The sequence below is a fragment of the Halichoeres trimaculatus genome, unplaced genomic scaffold, assembly GCF_033239565.1.
Source record: "Halichoeres trimaculatus isolate MK-OKI-2021-1 unplaced genomic scaffold, fHalTri1.1 fHalTri1_scaffold_12, whole genome shotgun sequence".
NCBI classification, from domain to species: domain Eukaryota; kingdom Metazoa; phylum Chordata; class Actinopteri; order Labriformes; family Labridae; genus Halichoeres; species Halichoeres trimaculatus.
Window position 1 is genome coordinate 22,357,111 of NW_027437190.1, and position 24,748 is coordinate 22,381,858.

General features: G+C 41.4%; 1 protein-coding gene across 3 annotated transcripts in view; it reads right to left on the bottom strand.

Moving 5' to 3' along the window:
• Nucleotides 1–424: 424 nt before the first annotated feature.
• ddr1 (discoidin domain receptor tyrosine kinase 1) overlaps nt 425–24,748 on the bottom strand; it is a 50,949-nt gene continuing 26,625 nt past the window's right edge. Inside the window, exons 9-19 of one of the 3 annotated variants that reach the window (XM_074683051.1) lie at nt 20,853–21,102; nt 13,352–13,507; nt 10,005–10,171; nt 8,869–9,076; nt 7,804–7,881; nt 5,694–5,995; nt 5,485–5,612; nt 4,282–4,479; nt 2,939–3,206; nt 2,545–2,694; nt 425–2,413 (exon numbers count right to left, since the gene is read on the bottom strand). In XM_074683051.1, the coding sequence (XP_074539152.1) occupies nt 2,273–2,413; nt 2,545–2,694; nt 2,939–3,206; nt 4,282–4,479; nt 5,485–5,612; nt 5,694–5,995; nt 7,804–7,881; nt 8,869–9,076; nt 10,005–10,171; nt 13,352–13,507; nt 20,853–21,102 (2,046 nt within the window). In that variant the 3' untranslated portion in view covers nt 425–2,272. Of the gene's footprint in view, nt 2,414–2,544; nt 2,695–2,938; nt 3,207–4,281; nt 4,480–5,484; nt 5,613–5,693; nt 5,996–7,803; nt 7,927–8,868; nt 9,077–10,004; nt 10,172–13,351; nt 13,508–20,852; nt 21,103–24,748 lie in introns of all 3 variants that reach the window. The other 2 variants (XM_074683050.1, XM_074683052.1) reach the window with 2 other exon arrangements.

The window sequence follows — 24,748 nt, forward strand, 5'->3', positions numbered from 1 at the left end:
AGGTAATACTTCCTCATATGCAACTGACTGTAAGCCATGAGCCGTCACTCAACACGGTCTTAGATGAAAGCCAAATCAGACTGTACACTTTTTATATGCTCCTTCTATTAACCTTTTACTTTTCTTAAAACTGCATTGTTGCATGCCTATCTTTTAAGTCGGCAAAGCGGTTTTTACATAGTGTGGAAGTTGTATACCAGTGTCAGATATTCAAGATTTATCTATAGTGAAATTATCTGTAGAGAATAAAACAAAGTGTACTCACTAAAACCTGTTGCCGTTTTTTTTTTCTTCTCATTTTAAATTCATCCACAGGGTCTGTTAATCCATTGAATTTAGTACAGATTCAGGGGCACATGTTTGTATATTTTCAAAAGGTAACTTTATTAAAACATCTACAAAAATAGACAATGAATTACAATGGCATCAAGGTAGCAAGCGTCCTACAGAGATACAGAAGACCCCAAATGTAACAAAGAGATTTCCATAGATTAGTGATGGAAATGACACTTCTGTCCCTAAAATATGTACATACTATTATGATCAAGTTCAAAGACACAAAAGAACAAAGTCAGACACAGAGGAGTGTCTATGTACATACAGTATGTTTATATAAAAATAAGGGTTTAGTTGAGCTACAGTGTATCAAAGGGACCCAAATGGTAGAACCATTCACAATCAGTAAACATGTATTACTTAATGATCATCTCTGGACTGATTTACAGTGCGATACAGTCAGTAAGGTAGATGATTGATTCTACCACAGTCAGCTTAAAGTACTTACAGGGGATAATACAGAGGTTTGTAGCATTCACACTCACATCAGGACTCAGCATACTTGAAGTTTGTCTCTAAGCTACAGTAATGCATCTGAAGCAGAGACTGATGAGGAAACATGTTTTAACACGAATATTTCAGAACAAGTTTTCATACATTTTATAAGAGATGAACTGATGGTGCCATTCCATTTTTTAAAAAGAATATTTTACATCTAATGGTTTTGGCGATGCCTCATGGGGAAGGATTGAAAATGGCAGAGACTGTCCTGTATTTCATCTCCCTTGGCAAACATTTGAAGTTTCTGCAGATCTGAAGAGTTTGAATCCAGGAATCATATCAGGCCCCTCACAGAGAAGAGTGTGATCGTGGCCGGAGATATGCAGGATATGTAGGATTTAAAGTGCAGCTGGTTGTGGAATTTTACCTCGATCCTTTGTGTCTGGATCACAGTCAGACACATAATTGCCAAAAACACCCAAGCAGGTGCGTGTGCAGATGGCTCATCCACCGCCCCCTGCTGGCATCATCGTCTCTTTGCTTGGGAAATACTCTCCAGTTCGTGGGTCACATCTCGGTGGCAGCAGTGGGTTCTTCTTAATTGTGCTGTCGTGTCAGGTTTGAGGGGTCCATTTGGCACCAGGATGTCAGTTTTTGAATCTCTGGCTCAGAGATGGGGTTGAAATACTCTGACTTTCTGACTCAAACAGGGGTCATTTGTTGAGATTAAACTTGCAGAGAGGGGGCTGTCCTTGTCTTGCTAAAATCTATCACACTAATTCATCAAATTCTGAATGAAAAGCTGTGGCTGTGGATCAGATCTAATGTCTGAACGTTCAAGTCTTCATAAAGACTTTAAATGGATTATTATATTCTGTCTCACATGGGCAAACTTGGGAGGAATCTTCTTTTGAGACTCATTGAAATTTGCTGGGTTTGCATTCTATTAATATAAAAGATGATCCCTGGCACAGTGTGGAAATTTGAATTAAGTTGAGCTGTTGACAGAAGTTGTGTGTGCCCCCTCACCCGTAACCCTGCATGTAGCCTTTGAGATGATGAAAATACAAAAGTAATCAAACTTAATCACAGCTCATTTCCTAGCTTGCTAAGGTCATTGTATGACATTTTCCAGCTATTTAACCTCTACAACGTTCTGTGTCACCAGTCACTAAAACATCCGTAGCATGTTAAGTATCTGAGAAGGGCAAAAGTTCCTATGCAGACTGCACCCACCACCAACCACTGTGAAATGTAGCTTGGACTTTCGCCTATCAAAAGCTTACTTTTGGCTTTGGGGTCTGATGTGGAAATAAACCGAACCAGCGGTGTCTCAGCCCCATCCACCCAAAGGGTACAAATATAAAAGCGAGCGACCCACTCTCCCCTCTGCCCTCTGCTCTGCTGCACCTCCACCACACCTTCCTGTAGCAAGGTTGCATAAACATGCGAGCTAATTTCCCCTCTACAGAGTCTCCTTGTTGTGCTTCTCTCCTTACACCATGTTCATGGCGTCCTCGGTGAGGAAGGAGTGGATGTTGGCGAAGGATGGGCGGAGCTTGCAGTCTCTGTTCCAGCAGCTCAACATGAGCTCATAGAGACCTTGTGGACACACGGCCGGCTTGCTAAGATACACCTGAAAAGAAGAGATCGAGTGTTTTTTTCTTGTCAACTTCTTGCTTTTTTGGTGCCTTTTTTATCCATACAAGCAAAATGAGACATTCAAACACTCGACTTTTAACTCCCGTTTGTGTGTCTGTGTTCTACCTGTCTGCCCTGGTCTCTGAAGAACTCCCCTGCGTTGTCGATAACTTGTTCATCTGTGAGGTTGGAGTACGGCTGCTCCTGACAAACGCTCAGCATCTCCCACAGTGTGACCCCAAACGCCCACACATCACTTGCTGTGGTAAACTTGCCCTGGTTAACACAAAAACACACACATACACGCGCCGTCATCTTCAGCAGCAAACTTTACAACAGTCTCACAATCACTACGAGCATCGTTCTGTCAGATGGCTTAACTGTTGGACTGGATTTCTTTAGAGTACATCATGGATAGAAATTAAACCATTATTTTTAGAAATATAACACTTAAGTTTGATCCTCACAGCAGAATCAGGTATCCAACCCTTGCACACACACATAATGTCTGTCTCCTCACCATAAGTATACACTCCCAAGCCATCCAGCGTATCGGCAGCACGGCTCTGCCCTGGATCCTGTAGTAATCTCCAGCATACAGGTTCCTGCTCATGCCAAAGTCAGCTATCTTGATGTGACGCTCACCACCTGGATCCTCCCCGCTCTCACCCCTCTCACCCCCGACTAGACAATTACGGGTGGCTAGATCTCGGTGCACGAAGTTCAGGGAGGAGAGGAACTTCATACCTGATGCGATCTGGCTGGCCATGGAGATGAGAGCAGGGTAACTGAGGGAGAGAGTTGATCAGAGGTGTCAAAAGTATTCACATCCATTACTCAAGTAGAAATATAAATACCAGGGTTTAAAACTACTTTTGTAGGAGTTTGAGTGTCATCTCAAGTTTTTTACTTAGGTAAAAGTTTAAGAGTACTGGTTTCGAAACTACGTAAAGTGTAAAAGTAAAAGTAGCTTGAAGAGGGGAAAAGCGTAGGCTGTGCCACAGGGGCCTGAGTCTCTGCCACGGACATCTTCATACTAAGCTACGTACGTCTGTTATGTCCTTGATAAAGTGCAGCTTGATTTGTGTCATGTGCAGGTGTGATGGATCCTGCACTAACCCATAGGGAGTTGGAATGGTATTAAGTTTATACATCCCATCCATCCACAATCAAATTCACTTTTCCGGATGGCGCAGTTTTAGCAAATCTAGGAAAAGTTTTTACTTTTTTGGTGTGTTTCTTTTTTAAACAATGACAAGCTGGAATGCAACAGGAGTAGCCAGGCTGTTTTTAAAAAGTGCAGAGTAGAAAGTACAGATAGTTGCCTAAAAATGTAAGGAATAGAAGTAAAAAGTCGGCAGTAAAATAATTACTCAAGTCAAGTATAGATACCCCAAATATTTTTACTTAAGTGAGGTAACAAAGTATTTTTTCTTAGTTACTTGACACCTCTGGAGTTGTTGGTAAATTATGAATTAAAAATGTAACTGTATGTGTACAGGAGATCCTTAACTTACATGGTACTTGACTTACTTTTTTGCTGTGAGGCTGCAGCGCTAACCGTTGCCCCACCGTGCAGCCCATCTTATTTTTCATTTTAATTTATTTCACTGTATGTTATTACATTATGTATTTATTTTAGTTTAGTTGAAATGTCTTTTTTAATTGTCTGTACTGTTTTCCCATGAATATAAAGTATAATACATGTATTTGGATAGTTATTTAGAGATTTAGGGGGCATTTAGGGTAAAAATCCGACTAACGCAGAATTTCCAGTTCTGACGCTTTGTAGGAACAGAACCCGTTCATAACTTGAAGACCATGTGTATTTATTTATTTTTCAAAGTGTACTCTGTGCTTTACCTGATGGTCGGAGTGTTGTGTGAAGGCCCTGTCTTGTCCAGAAGCACCCGGTGTGACAAGTATTGGTTTAAGTCTCCACACTCCATGTACTCAGTGACCATACAGAGAGGATCACTGCTCACACACACTCCCAGCAGGCGGATGATGTTTGGGTCCTTCAGGCGAGACAGGATCTTAACCTCTTTCAGAAAATCATTCCTAGAAAGGCATAAAAGAAGAATACAGTGGAGCTGAAACAAAGTGAGCATGATTTTCTTTCTCCTTTGCTCTGTTAAAATACGTAAACAGCCTTTTTGATGTGATCACCCAGTCAACTATGAAGGTTGCTGATGCTCAAGAATTAACATCAAGGTCTGGAGCTCTGAATGGCTTTTTCACCTCATTGATTTGTTTCTGCTCAATATGTTTTGTGCTGCTCTCTCTCCGTCTGCCCTCACATAAACTCGTGGACAGACACTCCCAGCACTTAAGTTCACACAAGCTGTTTTCATTTGCCTGGGGCAAAATAAGTGGAGAGCTAAAGTAAACAAGGTGATGAAATGATTCAAACATCCAGAGAAATACAGACTGTATCTGAGCTCCAACCTCTGCTGTGCTGCTGTAAACAGGTAAATGATGTCAGGTAGTTGATTAAAAACACATTATCTGTAATGAAGTTATTATTTCAAGGCTGAGTGCTCTGAATTTGAAGGTTCACATTGTGCTCACCTGAAATAAACATTAAGCAAAGGTTTATGAATGATAGCTAGAGAGTGCATTTTATTCAATTATTATGGGTAAAATATTAGAAAGGCTATTACAGTTGTTTTGGAACAGAGAAGGATATTAGGGCCTAATAGATTAAAGAGTGGTGCAGTGCATTGCAGAGTGCTCCTTACAGAGATTGATTTTATTTCTTAAAAAATACAGCAAAACCCAAAAGATCTTATCATCACGCCATCACAGTTTAAATATTAATCAGTCTATGATCACTGGAATGGTGAATCTGAGTCTGTCTGCATGATATACATTGTGTTACATGTGTTCCCATCAGATCAACAGAACATCATTCAAACCTCCAGTGTTCTGTGTCTAGCCACCTCTTAATACACCCTGTGCTCCAGAAACTGAGTGACCAGCAGGAGTGTTGCAGCTCCATGAGTACTCGGAAGAAAAGCTGTGAACACTCTAAAACCAGGCTCAGCTGTGTATGAAATTACAAACCTGGCATTCTTGGAAGCGTCTGGGCGCAGTATCTTCACTGCCACCAGCAGAGGGCGACCTTTTCTCACATTGAAGGGGAACTCCAGGTTAGGAAGGTCCTGAGGGCTCTCGATTTCACACAGGTGCACCTTTGTGAAAGAGAAATACGCTGGTTTCATCATCCTTCTGTCTTCTCACACCAACACACATCGTTTGTGATCGTTCCTCACCTCTCCAAACTGTCCTTCTCCCAGTTTCTCTTTAAAGATGAGACACTGGCGTGGCAGCTCTGGAAGAGGGGCAGCGTCAGCCCCTGGGCTTGAGGATGCCAAAGCGGGCACTGCATAAGTGTTGTTCCCGCTGACACCCTGCAGGCTCACAATGTCTGCCTCAGCGTAGTGAGGAACGCTGGGAGGCAGCGGGGGAGACACAGGGGGAGACAGGGAGGGGTAAGGAGGGGAGCCAGGATAGGGGGGAGGCTCTTCTTGTGTTGGGGGGAAGCCTTTCTCCATGTCCAAGTCCAAACCACAGGCTGAGGGGAGGAAGAGGAGGAGACAGACAGGGTGGATGAAATGAAGAGATTACCCTCAGAGAAGTGTGATTATATACAGCTTTGTTTGGCTTTATGACGGACTGTGGTTTCATAAATCAGATGATTTCAAATACTGAGGAAAGTGATCATATGACTTGTTATGAAGGGAAAGTTTGGACATTGGGGGACTTTCTGTGATCGTGAAATCAAAACCCTTTGTTGAACACGTATTGGAAGAACCTTTACAGTTTCTGTGTAGAAATAAACGCTGACAGAGATGGTTAAAAATAGACTCTGAGTCTGAAACAATAAAATAAAGGACAAAACAATAAAACTTGATTAGATGGGGAAGAAGCCAAATCATAAGAGCGAACTTCAAGCAAGGCTTAAAATTCTCAACGGGCTTAACGCCCTGATTCATAAACGGTCATTTATCATCCAGTGCTTTGATTTACAGGCTGTGGACAAGTGAAAGACCTTGGTCACATTCATATGCTGCGGATTTGCCATTCAGTCCTAAAAACCTTTTTTTTCTTCTGCTCAGTTCCTGGTCCTCTTTCAGATTGTATGGCAGGTTATCACCGTTAGGAAAATAAAAGAACTGAACTCCCTGTGATGGATGAGCGGGCTTTCCTTACCAATCAGTCTTTCTTGGAAATTGTATGTGCTTAATCTATTCGGGTTTGAACTAAATTAGAATCTATTGCTGTAGTTGCTGATATAAAAACCTCTTCCAGTTTTGATTCAATAAAGGTTTCATGGCTTAATATTCAACACTATCAGCCTTCATGCGGGTCTGACAGCCCACATAAGTCAAAAACTTGTGGGCAGAGAGGCTTTTGAATACTAAGTGAAATACCTTTGTTCCAATCATAATGACGATGATAAGAAACTTTCCTTTTTGCTTCAGTGAGCTCACTGCCACAGCCCATGATGTGAATACTGAATTTGAATTATACTATTCAGATTCTGTTTGCAAAAACATGCAACAAATATCCACACTAGGCAGGTAACAGGTGTACAGCCATGCTACCAGCTCCTTGACTATCTCAGTGTCCCAGTCTGGTCTGCTTATATTTGCCAACTGGCACCAAACTCAAAAGTACAGCCAAGAGAGCTCTGAATTCTGAGTCTTGCTGGTATTTGGTCATAAATTGTCTGACAATTTAAAACTTCTTCTTACTGAATGTGCTTGAAGACATGTTAAAAAAAAGTCAGAGATTTAATCCCAAACTTCAAAATCTAAATGATCTGAGCTAATGTAAGCGTAGCGATACAGCAGGGCATCACAAACATAGGGGAACATCCTCTTAGAATCATAAGTGATCTGAAAGATATTTCTTTATTTGATACTGAGGAATGTTCCTGGAAAAATTTGACCTGATGTTGGTATTTAAAAAAAAAAGGATTTCAATTGATTGAAAGGTCACAACAATATTGATCTGTCAAACCTAACAAGCAATTCTCAAAAGATGCTATGAATTCATAACAATTCCAGCCCAAAGCTTCACAGATGTGCTATGGCAACTAAAAGCTGATATTACAGCAAACATGCTGCTCACAAAACCCTCCATGAACTTGTCCGCCTCTGATTAAGTTCACATCTTGCTCAGTTCACCAAAGAACCAAACCATCCCTTCAAACAAAGGTATGCTGAGGAGTGAGAGACTAATGTGAGTAAGAGGATGAATGAAGACGGTTAGAAACATGCAGAAACATATCTGCTCTTTTAAAACAGACAGACAGGTGTAAGGTAGAGAGGTAGGGTCCCTCTCCTGACTGCATCAGCCCAGTCTGAGGTCTCTTACCCTGGGGCACATTGAGACTCTTTTCCTGAGCCTGAGAGGTGCTGGGCACTACCAGGGATCTGGCTCCTTTTCTGTGATCTGACAGGAGCAGGTCATATGCTGGGTTGTTTTTTAACAGCAAGGCTGGCACATATAAACACACACACACACAAACACACACGCAAACAAAGGAGGAGGCGGGGTACACGCAGGAGCCATGATGTGGATGATACACAGGTTGCACGTGACACAAAGTACACAAAGAAACAAAAAAAAAACAATCAACAATCATTAGCATGTTAGCATATCCATTACAGTACATGGAAGGAGGGGGTTGCAATAACACATGAAGAACAAAAAGAGCATCGCAAGAACAGGCAAAGTTAACACAACCAATCATAACACAAACCAGTGGATGAAATAATGTTTCTGTTACACGTGTTATTTCACAGGCGCCTTGTAAAACCAGCATGCAGACCTCCAGCTGTGCAATGCAAGTGTGGGAATGCTTTAACTTTCTTTACTCCTCTCTTTCTCTCCCCTCTTTTCTCTTTCTTCTCCTTTCTTAGAACAATAGCTCTTTTGTGGCCCCACAGTGCCGTGCATCTTTTTGGAGGCAGTATCCCTCGCGGGGTGTTTGGTTTGATTTACTTTTGTTTGGTGTGGTGAAATACATCGTAATACCAGTGTTTGCTTGATATGCATGCCACATTTTTCTCCCGCTGCTGGCTTATTGGTAATATCAACAAATGGGAGTTGCAAAAGCATGAACAAAAACATGAAGCGATCCATACAAACCACATACGTGTTTGTAGAAAATGGAATTCTGTACATATGGAAAGTTTCATTGCTTTACATTATCCACTGTCTCCATGCCAACTGTGTGCGGCTGACTGTAAATCAATCTCTGCCAGCATGTAGTTAGCATGTGGTATATTTTACTGCACGATAGCATGTTCTCTGTCACGCTTTGAAACTACGTGTGCTTTTATTGGACCACTCAGTTCCAACAGGGCAAATAGATCCCATCGTTACAAGTCATGCCCTCTGTTCATTTGTGCTCTTAAATGGCTGTGAGTAACTCACCTGTGCTGTCCCTGTGATCCCTCGGCCGCAGCAGGGCGCTCGGCTCCTGGTACTCTCCCTCCCCCTCTCTGTCATGGTCGCGATCATCTGGGAATGTGTGGATTCGCTGATATCGGCTTGAATAGCTGTGTGTGTTGTTGATGACCACGTTGTCTGAGGGGACGGACAAATGAACCCGAAGCTCGTCACTGGAAAGGCTTCCCTGTGCCTGAGAGGGCAGAGGGTGATGTAGATGAGTTCAGGAGCTAAAAACTCATTTGAAAGGTTATTAGATGCAGCTAGGTAGAAAAGTTCTGCTCCTGTGGAATTTTCAATCTTTCCTCAAAAGGGTTGTTGGACTAGTTACAGAGAAACTCTGTTTAATGCATTTATACCACTGATGATAAGCAGGAGATGCATCTCTCACAAACGCAACACAAAACATCACAAAGGCAACACAAAGTACCTCTCAGAGCCTTCATCAAACATTTTCAGGAAACTTCAAGACAGAACTGTCTGCCTTCATGCTAACAAGGTATACTTCCCAAACTGGCTTTTGTATCTGCAAACACGTCCGTCATTTAAATCTCTTAAGCAGATGGCAATCAATCAGTGAAAATGTCCTCTAATCTTTACACAATTAGAAGTAAATGTAAAAAGATTCCCATATAACATCCAGATGGAGATTCAGGGGTTCACTGCCAAAAAGCTGGCTAGTGCTATCTCAGCCTGCTATCAATCATTTAAACATGGTTAAATGGACACTTAAGCTCAATAAATCTTTTTCTCGCTTGGTCTTATTTATTCTGTGGGAAGTAATGAACCCTCCTAACAGTAGGAGCAATGGCTGTGCAGAGTAATAGGGACATTGTCTAAAGAAAAGTAATTACTTTAAGTTTTTTAAATAAATCTTTACTGCTCTAGGTGGGGTAACAGACAGCTGAGAGACAAATGTCTGGCTTATAAAATCAAGACTGTGCTGCCAGATACCACATGAGGGGAAATAAGAACAAATGTGTGTGAACTGACCCTCTGAGGCTGCAGATCATTAACACAAGAAACCTCACAGTAAAGTCCAACTACGGCCTAACTGCACATAAGAATGACTGCTTAAAAATTATTCAACAGTACTACAAGTGACCTAAATTTTCACATACTTTTCCAAGGATCTTTTTCCAGTACTGTCTCCACAAAATGACAGCAATCACAGCCAGCAGCAGGAGAATGATGCCCACAAGGCAACCAATCAGAATTGCTGTATTACTGCTGTCGTCCTTGGCCACAGGAAGTCCCGCCCTCGGAGTCTTTGCTGCAAATTCTGGATCTAGAGTGAGAAAAAACAAAGAAATGCAAGATGTTTGTATGAATAAACGTGGTTGTTGGTGTGAAACCTGCTGTTGTTTGTTAGTTGAACTTTATGTGTGAAGAGACCACATGCTGGTGTGATCTAATGCACCGTTCAGTCTGAGAGCTTTGGCTTTTCCAGCACAGTCACGCACTCGCTGTGGGGTCACACACACACCAGCAAGGTTTCATCAGCCTTATTGAACATCTGATGAGGATTGTCATTTTGGGTATGTATCCAGTATGCCCACTCATACCACAGGGCTTCTCAGTGCCCGCTGCTTTGAGAACACAATGTGAACACTGTTATCTTCTCGACTGCTTTGTCATCAACTGTTAATCTTAATACCACTGTTATTTTTACTCCCGTGGAGATTAAATACAGCTTTTTATTTCACTGAGGGATGAAACTGTGCTAAGTTTCCTCAGCATAGTTTTGTGTGAACTCCACTCATAAACAAACCACTATTGTGTGATGGTAAGGAACAAAAGCTCAGTTAAAAAGATAAAAAAAACAAGAAACACATACCACACATACATGATGCTTTAATATGCATGTATGGTAACACACAAACACACATTTGCAAGACAAAGATTTACACACAGAATTGTTATAACAGAAAACAACCCCCTTTCTCTCGCGCTCTCTTTCGGCTCAACACCATGCGGGTACTAAATAAACCCAAACAAAGCCGTCCAACCGCAGCCAGTAACAAGGACAAAGCAGCAAACACGCCACAGTAAACCATTTCCAGCTTTTTAAAAGGCCTGTTATTGTTCAACTGTGTAGAACAGAAACCCAGAAAAAACGGAACATGCAGCTTGTAAGACCGCAGGAAGTGAGTTGTTATTGTACATATATATGAGGCACTATATCTCGGTTAGTGTTCTCCATACAGCTGTATTTCTTAGAACCCAGGGGACAGAGCACTGTGCCAAAGCCTGCCCCTGTAATCCTTCCTCCATTGTACTCCAAACTCAGCAGTGGGACAGTTTTAAGATGCTGGAGGAAGGCCAGAGTGGATGCTACAAGCTCCTCCCCCGTGTTTTTCCCCTTTTTTTTTTCTTTTTGCTCTCTCTCACCTGACAGCGTCCAGTTACCAGTGGTGTCCGTCATGAAGGAAGTGGTTGAGTTGAGGGGTTCTAAAGAAGTGAGGGATGGACAAAGGAGGAATGGGTGAGAAGAAAAGCGGTGAGGAAGACTCAAGAGAGGGTGACATGGAGAGGAAATCATGGATAACAGGATTCCAGCTCACTTTTTATTCATTTGAATGAAACCTGAAACCTCCGAGGGTTCACACCAAGTACTTGAAAATGATTTGTGAAAAAAACTTGATTTTTAATTGGACCCAAATTTATTCTGCCCTTTGTGTTCTCCCCCTATTAAAAGGAGGAAACCCAACACTTCTAGTAATTACAGACCAATTTCCTTTCAGCTTTAGCACACACTCTGGAATCTTTAGGGAGTGACCAACTTAAAGACTTTTTAACAACTAATAACAATTTATATGATTACCAATAAGGTTTCAGGAAAAAGCACAGCACTACAACTGCAGCTTTGCAAAGGTATTTTAATCCTGTTCTTAGACAACAAGGATCACCACACAGCCCTCCAATTGACTTTTTGAAAGCTGTCAACATGTAATTATGAAACAGAGTCAATTTAGTGTTGGACTGTCAGAAAAACCTGAAAGTTGTTCTGAGACTAATTTATCTAACAGATCCCAGTGTGTGTAGGCTGAGAGCATCCCCCTGAGCTCTCTTCAGATAATAAATGGTGTGCCCCAAGGCTCTGACTTGGGAAGACTGTTATTTAAAATCTATTCCAACAGTGTTGGCCTTAATGTTTCCAATGCAAAACTCATCATGTTTTCAAACTCAAAGACAAAAAAATAAAAGAACCAGCTTTCTATTAAGTTTTCTCAGAGTGATGTTATTGAGCCTGTATCTTCTTGTAAATATTTCAAACTAACAATTCCCCATATTTTAAGCTTCACATTCAATAACATCTAAAGAAACTGAAGTTGTGGTTGGGTTTCCATTTAAAAAATAAGTTATGTTTCTTTTGCTGCAAAGAAAAGACTTGTAGCTTCTATTTTCATGCCTTTAATTGATTATGGTGATGTTTCATATATGCATGCATCATCTCAGTGCCTTCTTTTTCTGGATACTATGCACCATGGAGCTTTGAGGTTTATCACAAAGTCTCTCACTCATCACTGCTCTCTAAATGCAGAGTTGGCTGGTCTGCACCGTGTTACCCGAAGACTAAATCCCTGGCATGTCCTCATGTATAAAGTAATCCTTAATTTGCTTCCCTTTCTATTATGTAATCTAATTATTCTGAAAAATGCTGGAAGCTACAGTCTTCATTCTGTGGCCCAGTCACAAAACTTGCTTTAGCACCCTGTCCCCAGAGTGTGTCTTGAAATTGGGGAAAAAGAGGTTTAGGTACGCTGCTCCTGCAGCCTGGAATTTGCTGCAAGAGGATTTTGGTCTGAGTGAGCTGGTCTCTCTGAATGTTTGTCAAGGCAGAACAAAGGTGCAAAAGGGGGACTGCAGATTCTTTGACTAATGACTCTCTGTAATGTGATGCAGGATAGGTAACATGATTTTTTAATTATGTGTTGCTTGTCTGTAACTTAGCTACTGCTTGTCTTGGCCAGGAAATTCTTGTAAAAGAGATTTTTAATCTCAGTAAGGTATTCCTGGTTAAATAAAGTCTAGATAAATAGACGACATAAAAATGTACAATTAAATCTGTAAGATAAACATTCAGCATCAACCTGAGGTTTAGTCAATGCTGGCACAATGCCTAAAGGATTTTAGGGCTTGTGAAAGAAAGGATACTAGTCAGACATGGGCCGCCTTTGGCACCGCCTGCCTTTGGTGCTGCTTTAGACACACAGCTAATCACACTGCCAACATGCTCACACTCATCACAACCGGAGGGGTAGAGAAGAGTGCAGAGATGAGAGGTGATGAGGGAGAGATCAGGGGAATTAAGAGAGAGCAGGAGAGGAAGTAGATGAAACAGTATGGTTGGTGATGAAAGAGGGTAAACTGTGGAAGGATCTCTGGTGGAAAGAAAGATAGCCGAGACAGGAAAACCTGAGGGTGAAGAGAGGGGGGAATGATGATGGTGATGAAGAGGGCTCACCAGATGGGCCGGCAGTCGTGTTGGAGGAGCTGCGACCCGATGTGGGAGAGGAGGAGGTGTGGTTGATCGGAGGGGGAGAAGGGGAAGTGGTCGTAGGAATCTTGGGCAGATGAGGAGGAAATGAGTCCGTCTCCGTGGCATCCTCGTCGAAAGGCTCTGGATCAGGAAAGGAAGAGACAGTTTAATGAACATGAATCATGTTTTATATGTTTAGTGAGGTTTCCATATGGCAGCACATGCCGTCTGGATGTCCTCGAGTGTTGGGAAACAGTGTTTGTGGTGACAGCTGGTTGTGTTTCCAGAAAAACAGTATTCATCTCAGAAGATTATGTTAATTATGTTGTTTTTGACTGGGAACTCATCCATTCCTTATTGACTAATCTGAATGATTGTGTAATGACAAATGGTTACTGTTAAGTGGCTGACTAACCTTTGCTCTTGTATTTTAGACCTGCAAAGTGAACTTCTCCTTTCCTGACTAAAGCTTATTAACTGGGTCAGAGGCTGAGTTGGTTCAGGTGTAGCTTAAAATTAACAGCTAAAATGTTCTCCGTCTCAGGTCTGTCTCATTAAAAAAACACACAAACGGACTTCCGGTTCGGCGCACATGGAGTAGAGACGCGTTCACCTCGAGCTCCCACGATAACAATTTCAAAGTTAACCCCACCTGTATTTAACTACAATACAACCCTTGGTAGTTCTCCAAGTGATAGTACAGTCTCTTTCGGCACGTTTTGTTGCTCAGGATGGCTCCCAAAATCGTCAAACCAAACGAGAAAACAGGAGATAACGCCGCGGTTAGCAAAGCTGATCTGGAAGCTCTACTTTCGGACCATAAAGCTGCGCTAATTTCGGAGTTTAAGACATCATTTAAAGTTCTGAACGAGAAAATCGATGGGCTTCAAGCAACTGTTTCAGGCCACAACGACAGACTGACTTCGCTGGAGGAAAATGCCGAGACCCTACATCAGCGACTGGAAAAGGTGGAGGCTACCTGTGACCTGATGCAGACCAATAACCAGAGGCTACAGGCTAAGCTAACTGACCTGGAAGGTAGGAGCAGGAGGAGTAATGTCCGGCTGGTCGGTCTCCCCGAGGGTATCGAGGGGGCACAGCCCACCAAATTCTTCTCCCAGCTGCTCAAAGAAGCCCTCGGCGAGGCAGTCTTTCCTACTGCACCAGAGCTGGACCGGGCACACCGTAGTCTGGCTCCTAAACCGGGCCCCGGGGGCAGACCCCGGCCGGTCTTGCTTTGTTTTCATCGCTTCCAGATTAAAGAGTTGTTGGTCCGAGAAGCAAGGAAAAAAAACACGCTGACGTACCAGGGACACACTTTTAGGATTTACGAAGACTACTCTCCAGAGGTGGTCAACCAGCGGAAAGAATACAGAAATGTCATGTCATCGCTGTTCAAGATGGGATTAAAGCCCTCTCTTCTCTACCCGGCCAAACTCCGCATCACGCAGACCGACGGCTCCCGTACCTGGCTCGGATCGATTGCAGAGGCGGAAAAATTCATCAAAGCCTTCAATGACTCTTCATAAACTATCCCGGATCCTGGCTGAATGACTACATATTGGCTTAGTTTGGACTCGTGGATCACTGCACGGTTAGCGCTACCACAAATGTAGTGTTACAGGTATGAACGACCTCGTCCTGATGATACAATCTGTGTAAGCTTTGACCACTATCACGGAGATAAACCTGCAGATACACATTTTATGTACCATTTAAATACAAGTTAATGGTTCGCTTCTTATTTTAAGTTGGTAACTCTTCCTATATCTCATAGTTAAATCTCCACTTGGAACTGGATAAAGTTATTTATCTAAGCAAATGTTAAATGACCCCAGTTTGTACCTTCTACTTTAGGGATCATTTTCACCTGTTTGTTTATCCTGTTTTTTATTTTTACCATATCCAGCCCCTATCGCAGGTGGGGTACTTTCCTTTTTTTTTTTTTTCTTTTAATTTGCATCACCCTGAATGTGTTTGTGGAGCAGAGGTTTTAGTTAGAGAGGAGCACCAAGTTGGAAGTTCATAAGTTAGTTAGGGAAGGTGTGTTGTTAGTTCAGACAACTGATTTCACCTTAGTGTTAGGGGAAGGGTATTTTTGTTTTGCTGTCACTCCCAGCCATGTGATTGGTTTTGTTCTGAATACAATTACTTGGCACATCTGTTATTGGCATACTTTCTGTTCGATGTATAGAAGCACACTAAGTCCACAGATGCACCATGGCAATGGATCTTAACCTTATCAGTTGGAATGTCAAGGGTCTTAATCACCCAGTTAAAAGGAAAAAAGTATTAACACATCTAAAACATCTGAAGACAGGGATCGCTTTCCTGCAGGAAACGCACCTTCGCAGATTAGATCATGCTCGCTTAAAATGTGGTTGGGTGGGACAAATTTTTCACACTACCTTCCAGGCAAAGGCAAGAGGTGTAGCAATACTGATGGATAAGCATGTGACTTTTACCCCTTCTAGCTCTATAATAGATCCTAATGGGCGCTACATCATAGTTACAGGCCAACTTTACAACACTAAAGTCATGCTGGCAAATATATATGCCCCTAATACGGATGATGCCCAGTTTTTCCATCACCTTTTTAAACAACTTCCGGATTTAAATTCTCACCTCCTAATTATGGGAGGAGATTTCAATCTTTGTCTAGACCCTGCTCTGGACAGGTCGTCAGTCAGAGTTGGATATTCAGTATCTAAGTCAGCTTCCTGTATAAATTCTTTTCTGTCTGAATTTGGTATATCTGATGTATGGCGTTCTTTGCACCCAACAAGCAAACAATATTCATTTTTTTCTCATGTTCATCATTCCTATAGCAGAATTGACTACTTTTTTGCCGATAAGAAATTAACCCCATTCATAGCCACGTGTGAATATTCAACCATAATAATATCTGACCATGCTCCACTCGCAATGAAATTAAATTTACCAGGAACAAAGGCAAACCGTAGAAACTGGAGGTTGAATTCCCTTTTATTATCAGACGAAAACTTTGTTAAATTTATTTCAGAACAAATCTCCTTATTTCTAGAAATCAATATGACCCCAGATGTCTCGGTTTCAACTGTTTGGGAGACACTTAAGGCATATGTGAGAGGTCAAATTATATCTTTTACAGCCTATAAGAAAAAGAAGTCAGAAGCAAAACAACTAGAAATCAGTAAACGGATAGCTGAATTAGATAAAACCTATGCACACAATCCATCCCCAGACTTATATAAAGAAAGACTAAAACTTAAAGCAGAATATGATCAGATCTCCTCACACTTAATTGAAAACCTACTCTTCAGAAATAGAAGTAACTTTTATGAACATGGAGAGAAGGCAGGGGCAATTTTGGCTAGACAGTTGAGAGGTGCCAGAGCCAAACAAATTATCAGTAAGGTAAATACTCAGAATGGCAGGATCACTACAGACCAACAAGAAATTAACAGTGTTTTTCAGGAATATTATATCAATTTATACACTTCTAGCTCTCCTCACTCAGAGGACATGCAGGACTTTTTTAGGGGCTTAAACATCCCTTCCCTTTCCCCAGACCAAATTTCTGATCTTGATAAGCCAATCTCACAACAGGAAATCATAGATGCCATTAAATCCCTTCAAAAAGGGAAATCACCGGGTCCCGATGGCTTGCCAGGTGAATTTTATACCACATTCTCTGTACAGCTAACCCCTATCCTTTCAGCTCTGTATTCAGATTCGCTTGAAGCTGGAGTTCTCCCATCTACTCTCAACCAAGCATGTATAACATTGTTGGCAAAAAAGAACAAAGACCCTTTAAATTGTGCATCTTATAGGCCTATCTCCCTGCTAAATTCAGACTATAAAATACTAGCTAAAGTTTTGGCGTGTCGCTTGGATAATGTTTTGCCTAACATAATATCTACTGACCAGACTGGCTTCATTAAACAAAGACGCTCCTTCTTTAATATCCGACGGTTGTTTAACATAATGTACTCTCCCTGCCAGGGGGTCTCTGAATGCCTTCTCTGCATGGATGCAGAGAAGGCATTCGATAGAGTGGAATGGAACTACTTATTTGAAACTTTGGCAAGGTTTGGATTCGGCAAAACATTCATATCATGGATTAAACTCCTGTATTCTGGTCCTTCTGCTATGGTTCTGACCAACAATGTGTACTCAAAGCCCTTTGCTTTACACCGCGGTACTCGTCAGGGGTGCCCCCTGAGCCCCCTCCTCTTTGTTTTGGCCATTGAACCTCTGGCTTTGGCCATTAGATCTAAAAGTTCTATCCCAGGCATAGTGAGAGGGGGCATAGAACATAAAGTATCATTGTACGCTGATGACCTCCTCCTGTATATGTCAAGCGCAGAAACAGCGATTCCTTCAGCTCTAAATCTATTAGAACAGTTCGGGAAGATATCGGGCTACAAGCTTAACTTACACAAAAGTGAGATCTTCCCACTAAATTTGGATATGACATTCTTTGAGAACACCAGATTGCCCCTCAAAATATCATCAGATTCATTTAAGTACCTTGGTATCACAGTGACTAGGAATTTTTCAGACCTTTATAAACAGAACTTCATAAAACTGCTAACTCAAACCAAACAAGATCTGTCTAACTGGTCCCCTCTCTTCCTGTCACTTATCGGCAGAGTCAACACAATCAAAATGTCTGTATTCCCAAAATATCTCTACATATTCCAGTGTTTACCTGTATTTATTTCCGGTACTTTCTTTAAAAAGTTGGACTCAGTAATTTCATCATACCTATGGAATGGTAAAAGGCCTCGCTTACGCAAAAATTACCTACAAAGACCAAAGAACGAAGGAGGTTTGGCCCTGCCAAATTTCCGATACTATTACTGGGCATCAAACTTGCAGTGTATATCTTACTGGACTCATCATCATTTGGACAATAATTGTCCAACCTGGGTAAAGTTGGAGATTAATCTCTGTGGCTCTATTTCTTTACCAGCCCTAGTTGGTTCACCCCTTCCCCTACCATCAACCGCGTCCATCATCTCTCCTGTGATTAATCAAACACTTAAAATTTACTCTCAATTCAGGAAACATTTCAATTTACCTGATATGTGCCTTTCTAGTCCAATAGCTTTTAACCATCTCTTTTTACCTTCAATGCAGGATACATCATTTAACATATGGCATGGGAGAGGCTTGAAGAGTTTCAGTGATCTATTTATCAACAATACATTTGCTTCCTTTGAACAATTATCCAAGAAATTCAATATACCGGGTTCACATTTTTTCAGATATTTACAGATAAGGCATTATATGAAAGAATCTTTGTTACAATTTCCCCAGAAACCTTCAGATAATATAATAAATAACATTATGTCCCGTAATCCTGCAGATAAAGGCACAATTACATCATTACTTGGTCTAATCTCTAAACTAGACAACAGTTCTATATCTGGTATTTTGAATGCATGGGAGCAAGACCTCCAAATGACAATTGATATGCGAGACTGGGCTCGGATTTTGAAAACAATTCATTCCTCTTCAATGTGCGCTCGTCATTCTTTGCTCCAGTTCAAAGTAGTGCACCGTGCACACCTGTCTAAATCCAGACTAGCAAAAATATATCCGCAAATAAATTCTACTTGTGACAGATGTAAGACTGAGGAAGCAACATTAATTCACATGTTTTGGTTATGCCCTAACCTAGAGGGGTTCTGGAAAGCAATTTTTGAAGCCCTTTCCACTATTTTTACAGTTAGAATTAATCCAGATCCTCTGGTATCTCTCTTTGGAGTAGTTCCTGAGGGTACACAGTTACCATTTGGGGGGAAAAGAGTTGTAGCTTTCACCACCCTTTTGGCGCGCCGTCTGATACTTATGAGATGGAAGGATACTGCCCCACCTTCGATCTCTCACTGGATAAGGGATGTCATTGTTAATTTGAAACTTGAAAAGATCAGATGCACACTGCATGGTTCTGAAAAGAAATTTAATGAAACCTGGAGATCTTTCCTTACATTTTTCAGCGAACCCTCCACACTTTTGCAGGAATAAATAGTTCATTGTCTTTGTTTTAGCCCTTGACACACCCTATTTTATGGTCTGGTCATGTTGCTTCTGGACTTTACTCATTTGTTATTATTTTTATGTCTTTTTTTTTTTTTTTTTTTTTTAACTTCCTTTGTATTTATTTGTTCCATCTTTTCTATACATCTGTATTCTATTTATTTCTTTTTTTATGTATTTATGTATGTTTATCTTATTTATTTATTTATTTACTTACCACTATGTGCCTTAACAGATAGTTTTGTATCTCAGCCACCAACGAAATGTTCCCAAGTAGTGCAGAGCTTTTATACAGGAATGACAGCTTGGGGGGTGGGGTGGGGGGGAGGGGGGGTGGGGGTTGTTATTCAATGAATACAATGTTTTTTGTGTGTACACGTTAATGTATATAATGTTAAAAGTCAATAAAAATAACTTTGAAGAAATAACTTTGAAGAAAAAAACACACAAACATAAGTTAGAATAGGACTGGCAGACTTGGTAGTTTTGGTGGGGAGATATCCACCTCACAGACAAAGTCAGGGACCTGGACGGAGGCCGGTATTATGAGTCTAGCAAGAATCGAGCAACCACAAAATGCCAGACCACTCAACACGAGACGTTTCAGCCACCTGAGTCTGATGAGATTATCAACCACTTCACTGATTCTTGTCACGCCACTCCTGACAGGGTGTTTGAGTGGAGAGGACAGTTTAATTAGTTAAAGCAATCTCAGTTGGAGAACAGCATAGGAGTCCTTGATCTGACTTTCAAACAGATCAGCAGAATTTCCACCTTAAAGGAAGACATCAAAACCCCAGTCTATTTGCTGTGTGGGGTTATTCTCAGCTTTTAAATAAAACAACAACAACAAAAAACATGGGATTGGGGAAAGTCTCTTTTTTCTCATCCTGGTTGTCTCCTTAATGAATGAATAAGTAGAATGAAAAGAACAACTTATACAACATCTACATTGACACAATAGGCCTCCTCACTTGAAACTTTTGGCTGCCTTCCCTTTTAAACATTTTCTCCCAAAACAACATTTTGAAGACAACAGCAGTATTTTTCTGCTGAGTCCCTGCCACAGATGGCAAATGGTCCTTGACTGTAAAAAAATGCTGATACCTTAAACCAATTAAAAGAACAAAGCAAGGACAAAAAGTTAATTCTGATTCTGTCACAGTCAAGGAACAAAATAATCTCATTAGATTTCACTTCTCTTAATTTGTGCCTTTTGCTTTTCAGAAGACTGATCAGATTCACAACCTAACCACACACACACACACACACACAGACACACACAGACACACACACACACACACACACACACACACACACACACAGAGCAGGTATCTCTATTCTGAAAACTGAGCGATTGTTTGGACCTCAAGGACGGTGTCAGACATAGCTGGTATGATATGTGTGTGTGTGTGTGTGCAAGTGCAAAGCAAGTTGTAATTTGAACATTGCTTCCTACCAGAGAGGAATGATATCTCGCTGATGAGCAGCCATCGATCAGCGAAGAAGAATTTACAGCGAAGGATCTGAGCTGGCCGAGCGCCCAGAGGGAGGGAGATTGGTCTTGAGGAGGGGTCTTTGAGGTCCTCCAGGGGCACAGGCAGAGTGAGGGCGGGAGAGGACCACGGCTGGAGGATACCCGGCTTGAACAGACACTCTACCTTGCTGAAGACTCGTACACCCTGCGTGTGGCGATTGTTACTGTGCACCTAGACAAAGAAAAAAGTGTTGGTGTGATGAAGAAAAGAGACAAAGAAAAGACATGTCGTACAACCCTCTAACCACCCACACCTCTAAATGAGCTTGACTTGCGTGCTTGGATCTTGAAAAACTTAAAAAAAGTTAGGGCCATCATCATCATTTATTATTCATGGAAGGGCTGGAGGTTCAATTAACACACTAAATTAATGAGACATTCCCATGCTGTTCAACCCATAATTGCTTTGGCACAAATTAAAGCTGTGCGGGAGTACAATTGCACAAAATTAGCACAGCAGAGAAAGGAAAAGATGGAAGAAAGAAACATGTATGACAGATTACTAATGAAGGAGAGCAGAAGATATATCTTCACTGTCTTTACAAGCAAGCAAATGCCCAAGAGGAAGGAATCCATAAAAGCTGGACTAATATATGAGGCGTCATTGTTGCCAGAAGGAGGGAGAGGAGAGGAGAGGAGAGGAGCTGGAGGAAAGGAGAGAGGGATGAGGAGGGAGATGGAGGAATTTTAAATGAGGGAGTTAGAGGTCAAATCTATAGATGTGAGAGAGAAGATAATGGAGGACAGGATGTGGGACACAAGGTGGTAGGAGGGCAGCTTTGACAGGTTAACTATTAACCTCACACTTAATGCAAGGCCAGCCGCTCTAATCTCATCCACATGTTAATAAAACACACACACAGACTCACACACAGTGTAGGGAGAACAGCTGCACCAGAGTTAACGTTAAACTGATTCAACGATGGAAGGAGACAAATGAGAGGGGGGACTGTAAGTGTGTGCTTGTGGAAGTGATGTGGGTCTTAAAAAGTCAACAGAACAGAGGTAATTCACAACTCCTTAAGGGACTACAGCTCCAATGACCTGGACAAGGCAAAATTCTAAAAAATGAGACTTTTTTTGGGGTGGGGTCAATGTGAGCTGACAGAGAAGTTGACATTAAGTTAAAACCTTAAGGTCTAATCTGATGGTCTCTTCAGTCTCTAAAACACGCTGTAAAAAGTGCAGGTTATGACTGGCAAAGGTCAAAGGGCACATTTCCCTTTGGGGAGTGATTAGGTGCGGGTTAAGGAACTACAGGGAAAAGCCAAGCCAGATTTAGTTTGAGGTTCCCACTCATTATTTGTTTGACCTGTGTGTCTGACATATCCGCTCTGCTTGGCTCGCATAGCAGCGTATGTCAGCTGAGGTTAGTGTGGGAAAACCTCTTGGGGAAAGACAGGAAACACAGGATAAGTTAGGAAAACACTTGGAATACCGCTGGGAAAGGTTTTAAAGGTAACTGAGAAACACTAGAATAATAATGGCAATGTGAGGCGGGAATAGGGCAGAGAGAGCAGCCGGGACGTTTGGATCCTCGTCAAAACCAAGACCTCAAGATTACTCGTCACTTTATAACACAGGCTGGGGATTTGTGCCGTTCAATATGCACATGTATAGTGTGAATCCCACCCAAACCGACATTCCACTTTGCATCCAAAGAGACAACACAGTTATAACTCAAACTGACTTGCTTCATATTATCACCCTCTCTTGTTGCTCCACAAACTAGCCCCAAAAGCCACACAGACGCACAAACAGACTGTGATGCAACCCAGTGGCACCCAAAGAGGCAAGCTCAGACGCACTGTCCCGTGATAAACAATGGCACGCTAAAACTAATTAAAAGGCCGCTGAACTATTCTTCTCAAAATGATGCTTTCCAGCGCTGCCTGACAATGCAGCTGATACTTGAAAAAGGAAAAAGCAAAAAGTCTGATGTGGGATCCTCAGGGCTTCCGTTTCAAGTTTGAGCTGTTCTTGTCATTTTTTTCAGAGTAGGTTGAGTGAGATGTTTTTGGTGGATCTTTGTGAATGATGTCAAAAGGATTTCACAGTAACTCACCAATCACCTGCTAACTGTTCCCCTCAGGCGGCCTATACTACAAAGCCTCAACATACCCCAGGTATCTTTTATCTGTCCGGCTTTACTCAACCTGACAAATGAGATCAAGCTAAGGGATCTCTTGAAGCTGATTATACTCAGAGTTTCTGTGATTAACTTGGCATGAACAGGGCAGTGTGAGCAACATCTGATTAGTCACAAACATAAATACGTCTGCCATCAGCAGATCGCTCTTTTTACAACCACAGAGCAAACCATGACATCAGGGAAATATGAAGAAGATGAACGTCAACACAGCTGTATTTTCAAAATGAAGAAAGAACTGTCAGCTAAGTGAAACACTGGGGGTGAATGCACAAATTATAATATCACTTTCCCATCACTGGTGCATAAAAAGTCTGACAGCAACAACTCCTTTTTATTCCCTAAAACTGATTTGTAGTTCTCATTTATTCTTGTGGCGTTTATCACAGTTTTAGGACACAATATTTCAGCCGCAGACCAGGACATATTAAAGGGAGCTAATAAAGATAACTGATTCCCTATCCTTAACAGAGCCTGTCCTTGTGCAGGTTAAGGTGTTTGGTAAAAATGTTACCAGCTTTTGTTAACTCAAAAAGATAACTTATAGTTACTTTGATTTTTGTATCACATAAACTTTTTGACATGGTACTCAACCATGTTTCATCTGGGAATGGGCACTCAGTTTAGTTTAATTCCTTCTGTGTTTGCTCTACGTTAAAAGTAATTTCCCAAGTTATTTGCACAGACATGCACAGGTCTCTGCTACACTGTATTTATGTTTGCTTAGATAAGATTGGGTTTAGCAATGAGAGTTTCATTTCTTCTATCTCAATCATCACGCAGTGAGTCGCCTGATGAGGGAGGAGGGAGGCTGTTCTATTTTATTTGTCTTATGAATTGACTCTGTTTTCTCTATCTCCACTGACTCCTCTTTGTGTTTGCTCAAAACCTAACATAATTGTGTTGTTTCAATTAGTGGGTCTCTATACAGTTATCAGATTTTGTTGTCACGTTGAGTTTCTTCGAGAGGCTAAACTCTGACAGGAGAAAAGTGAACATTTAGCCTGATGTCCGTCACACAATTACAACACAGTCCTTGGCTTGGGCTAATTTGCTAATAAATCAAAGTGTGAAAATATGTATTAACACATTACTTTTTCTCTGAACACTTGTCTTCATATAAAGCAGGAATAATTTAGCTGCTCTCCTCATATCAAAAATGAAGGACTTACACAAATAAAACCTCATTTTTCATCTCTGTATGAAGATTTATGCATCATGGTGCTCAGAAATATAACAAGAAGAAAATCCCCTCCAAGCAGAACAAAGAAATCTGTAGTGTGTACCCTGTTCTCTAGATAACTCTTTCAAAGAGGCTTTTTTATTCTTCCTCACACTCTGTCTTTACGAGAAAGCCAATATGAAAAAAATTGTGAGACAGGGACATGACTTCCAACTAGTGTCCTTGGCTGAAATCAAATCAAAGACATTGCATTAATAATGAAGCACTCTGCCTCAAAGAGCTCTCACTGGAATAACAATGACCTGCATAACCCTTTGACACACTAACACAATAAAGACACTTTACAGCCATCGGATCACATACGGAGCGAGATGAGAGACTGACTGCGTGAAACTAAACATTCTACAGATTCTTCACTGTCTCTGGCTTTCACTACCTCATTATACACAACTCTGCATGTTTCAGCAGATGGTTTCCCTGCATAGA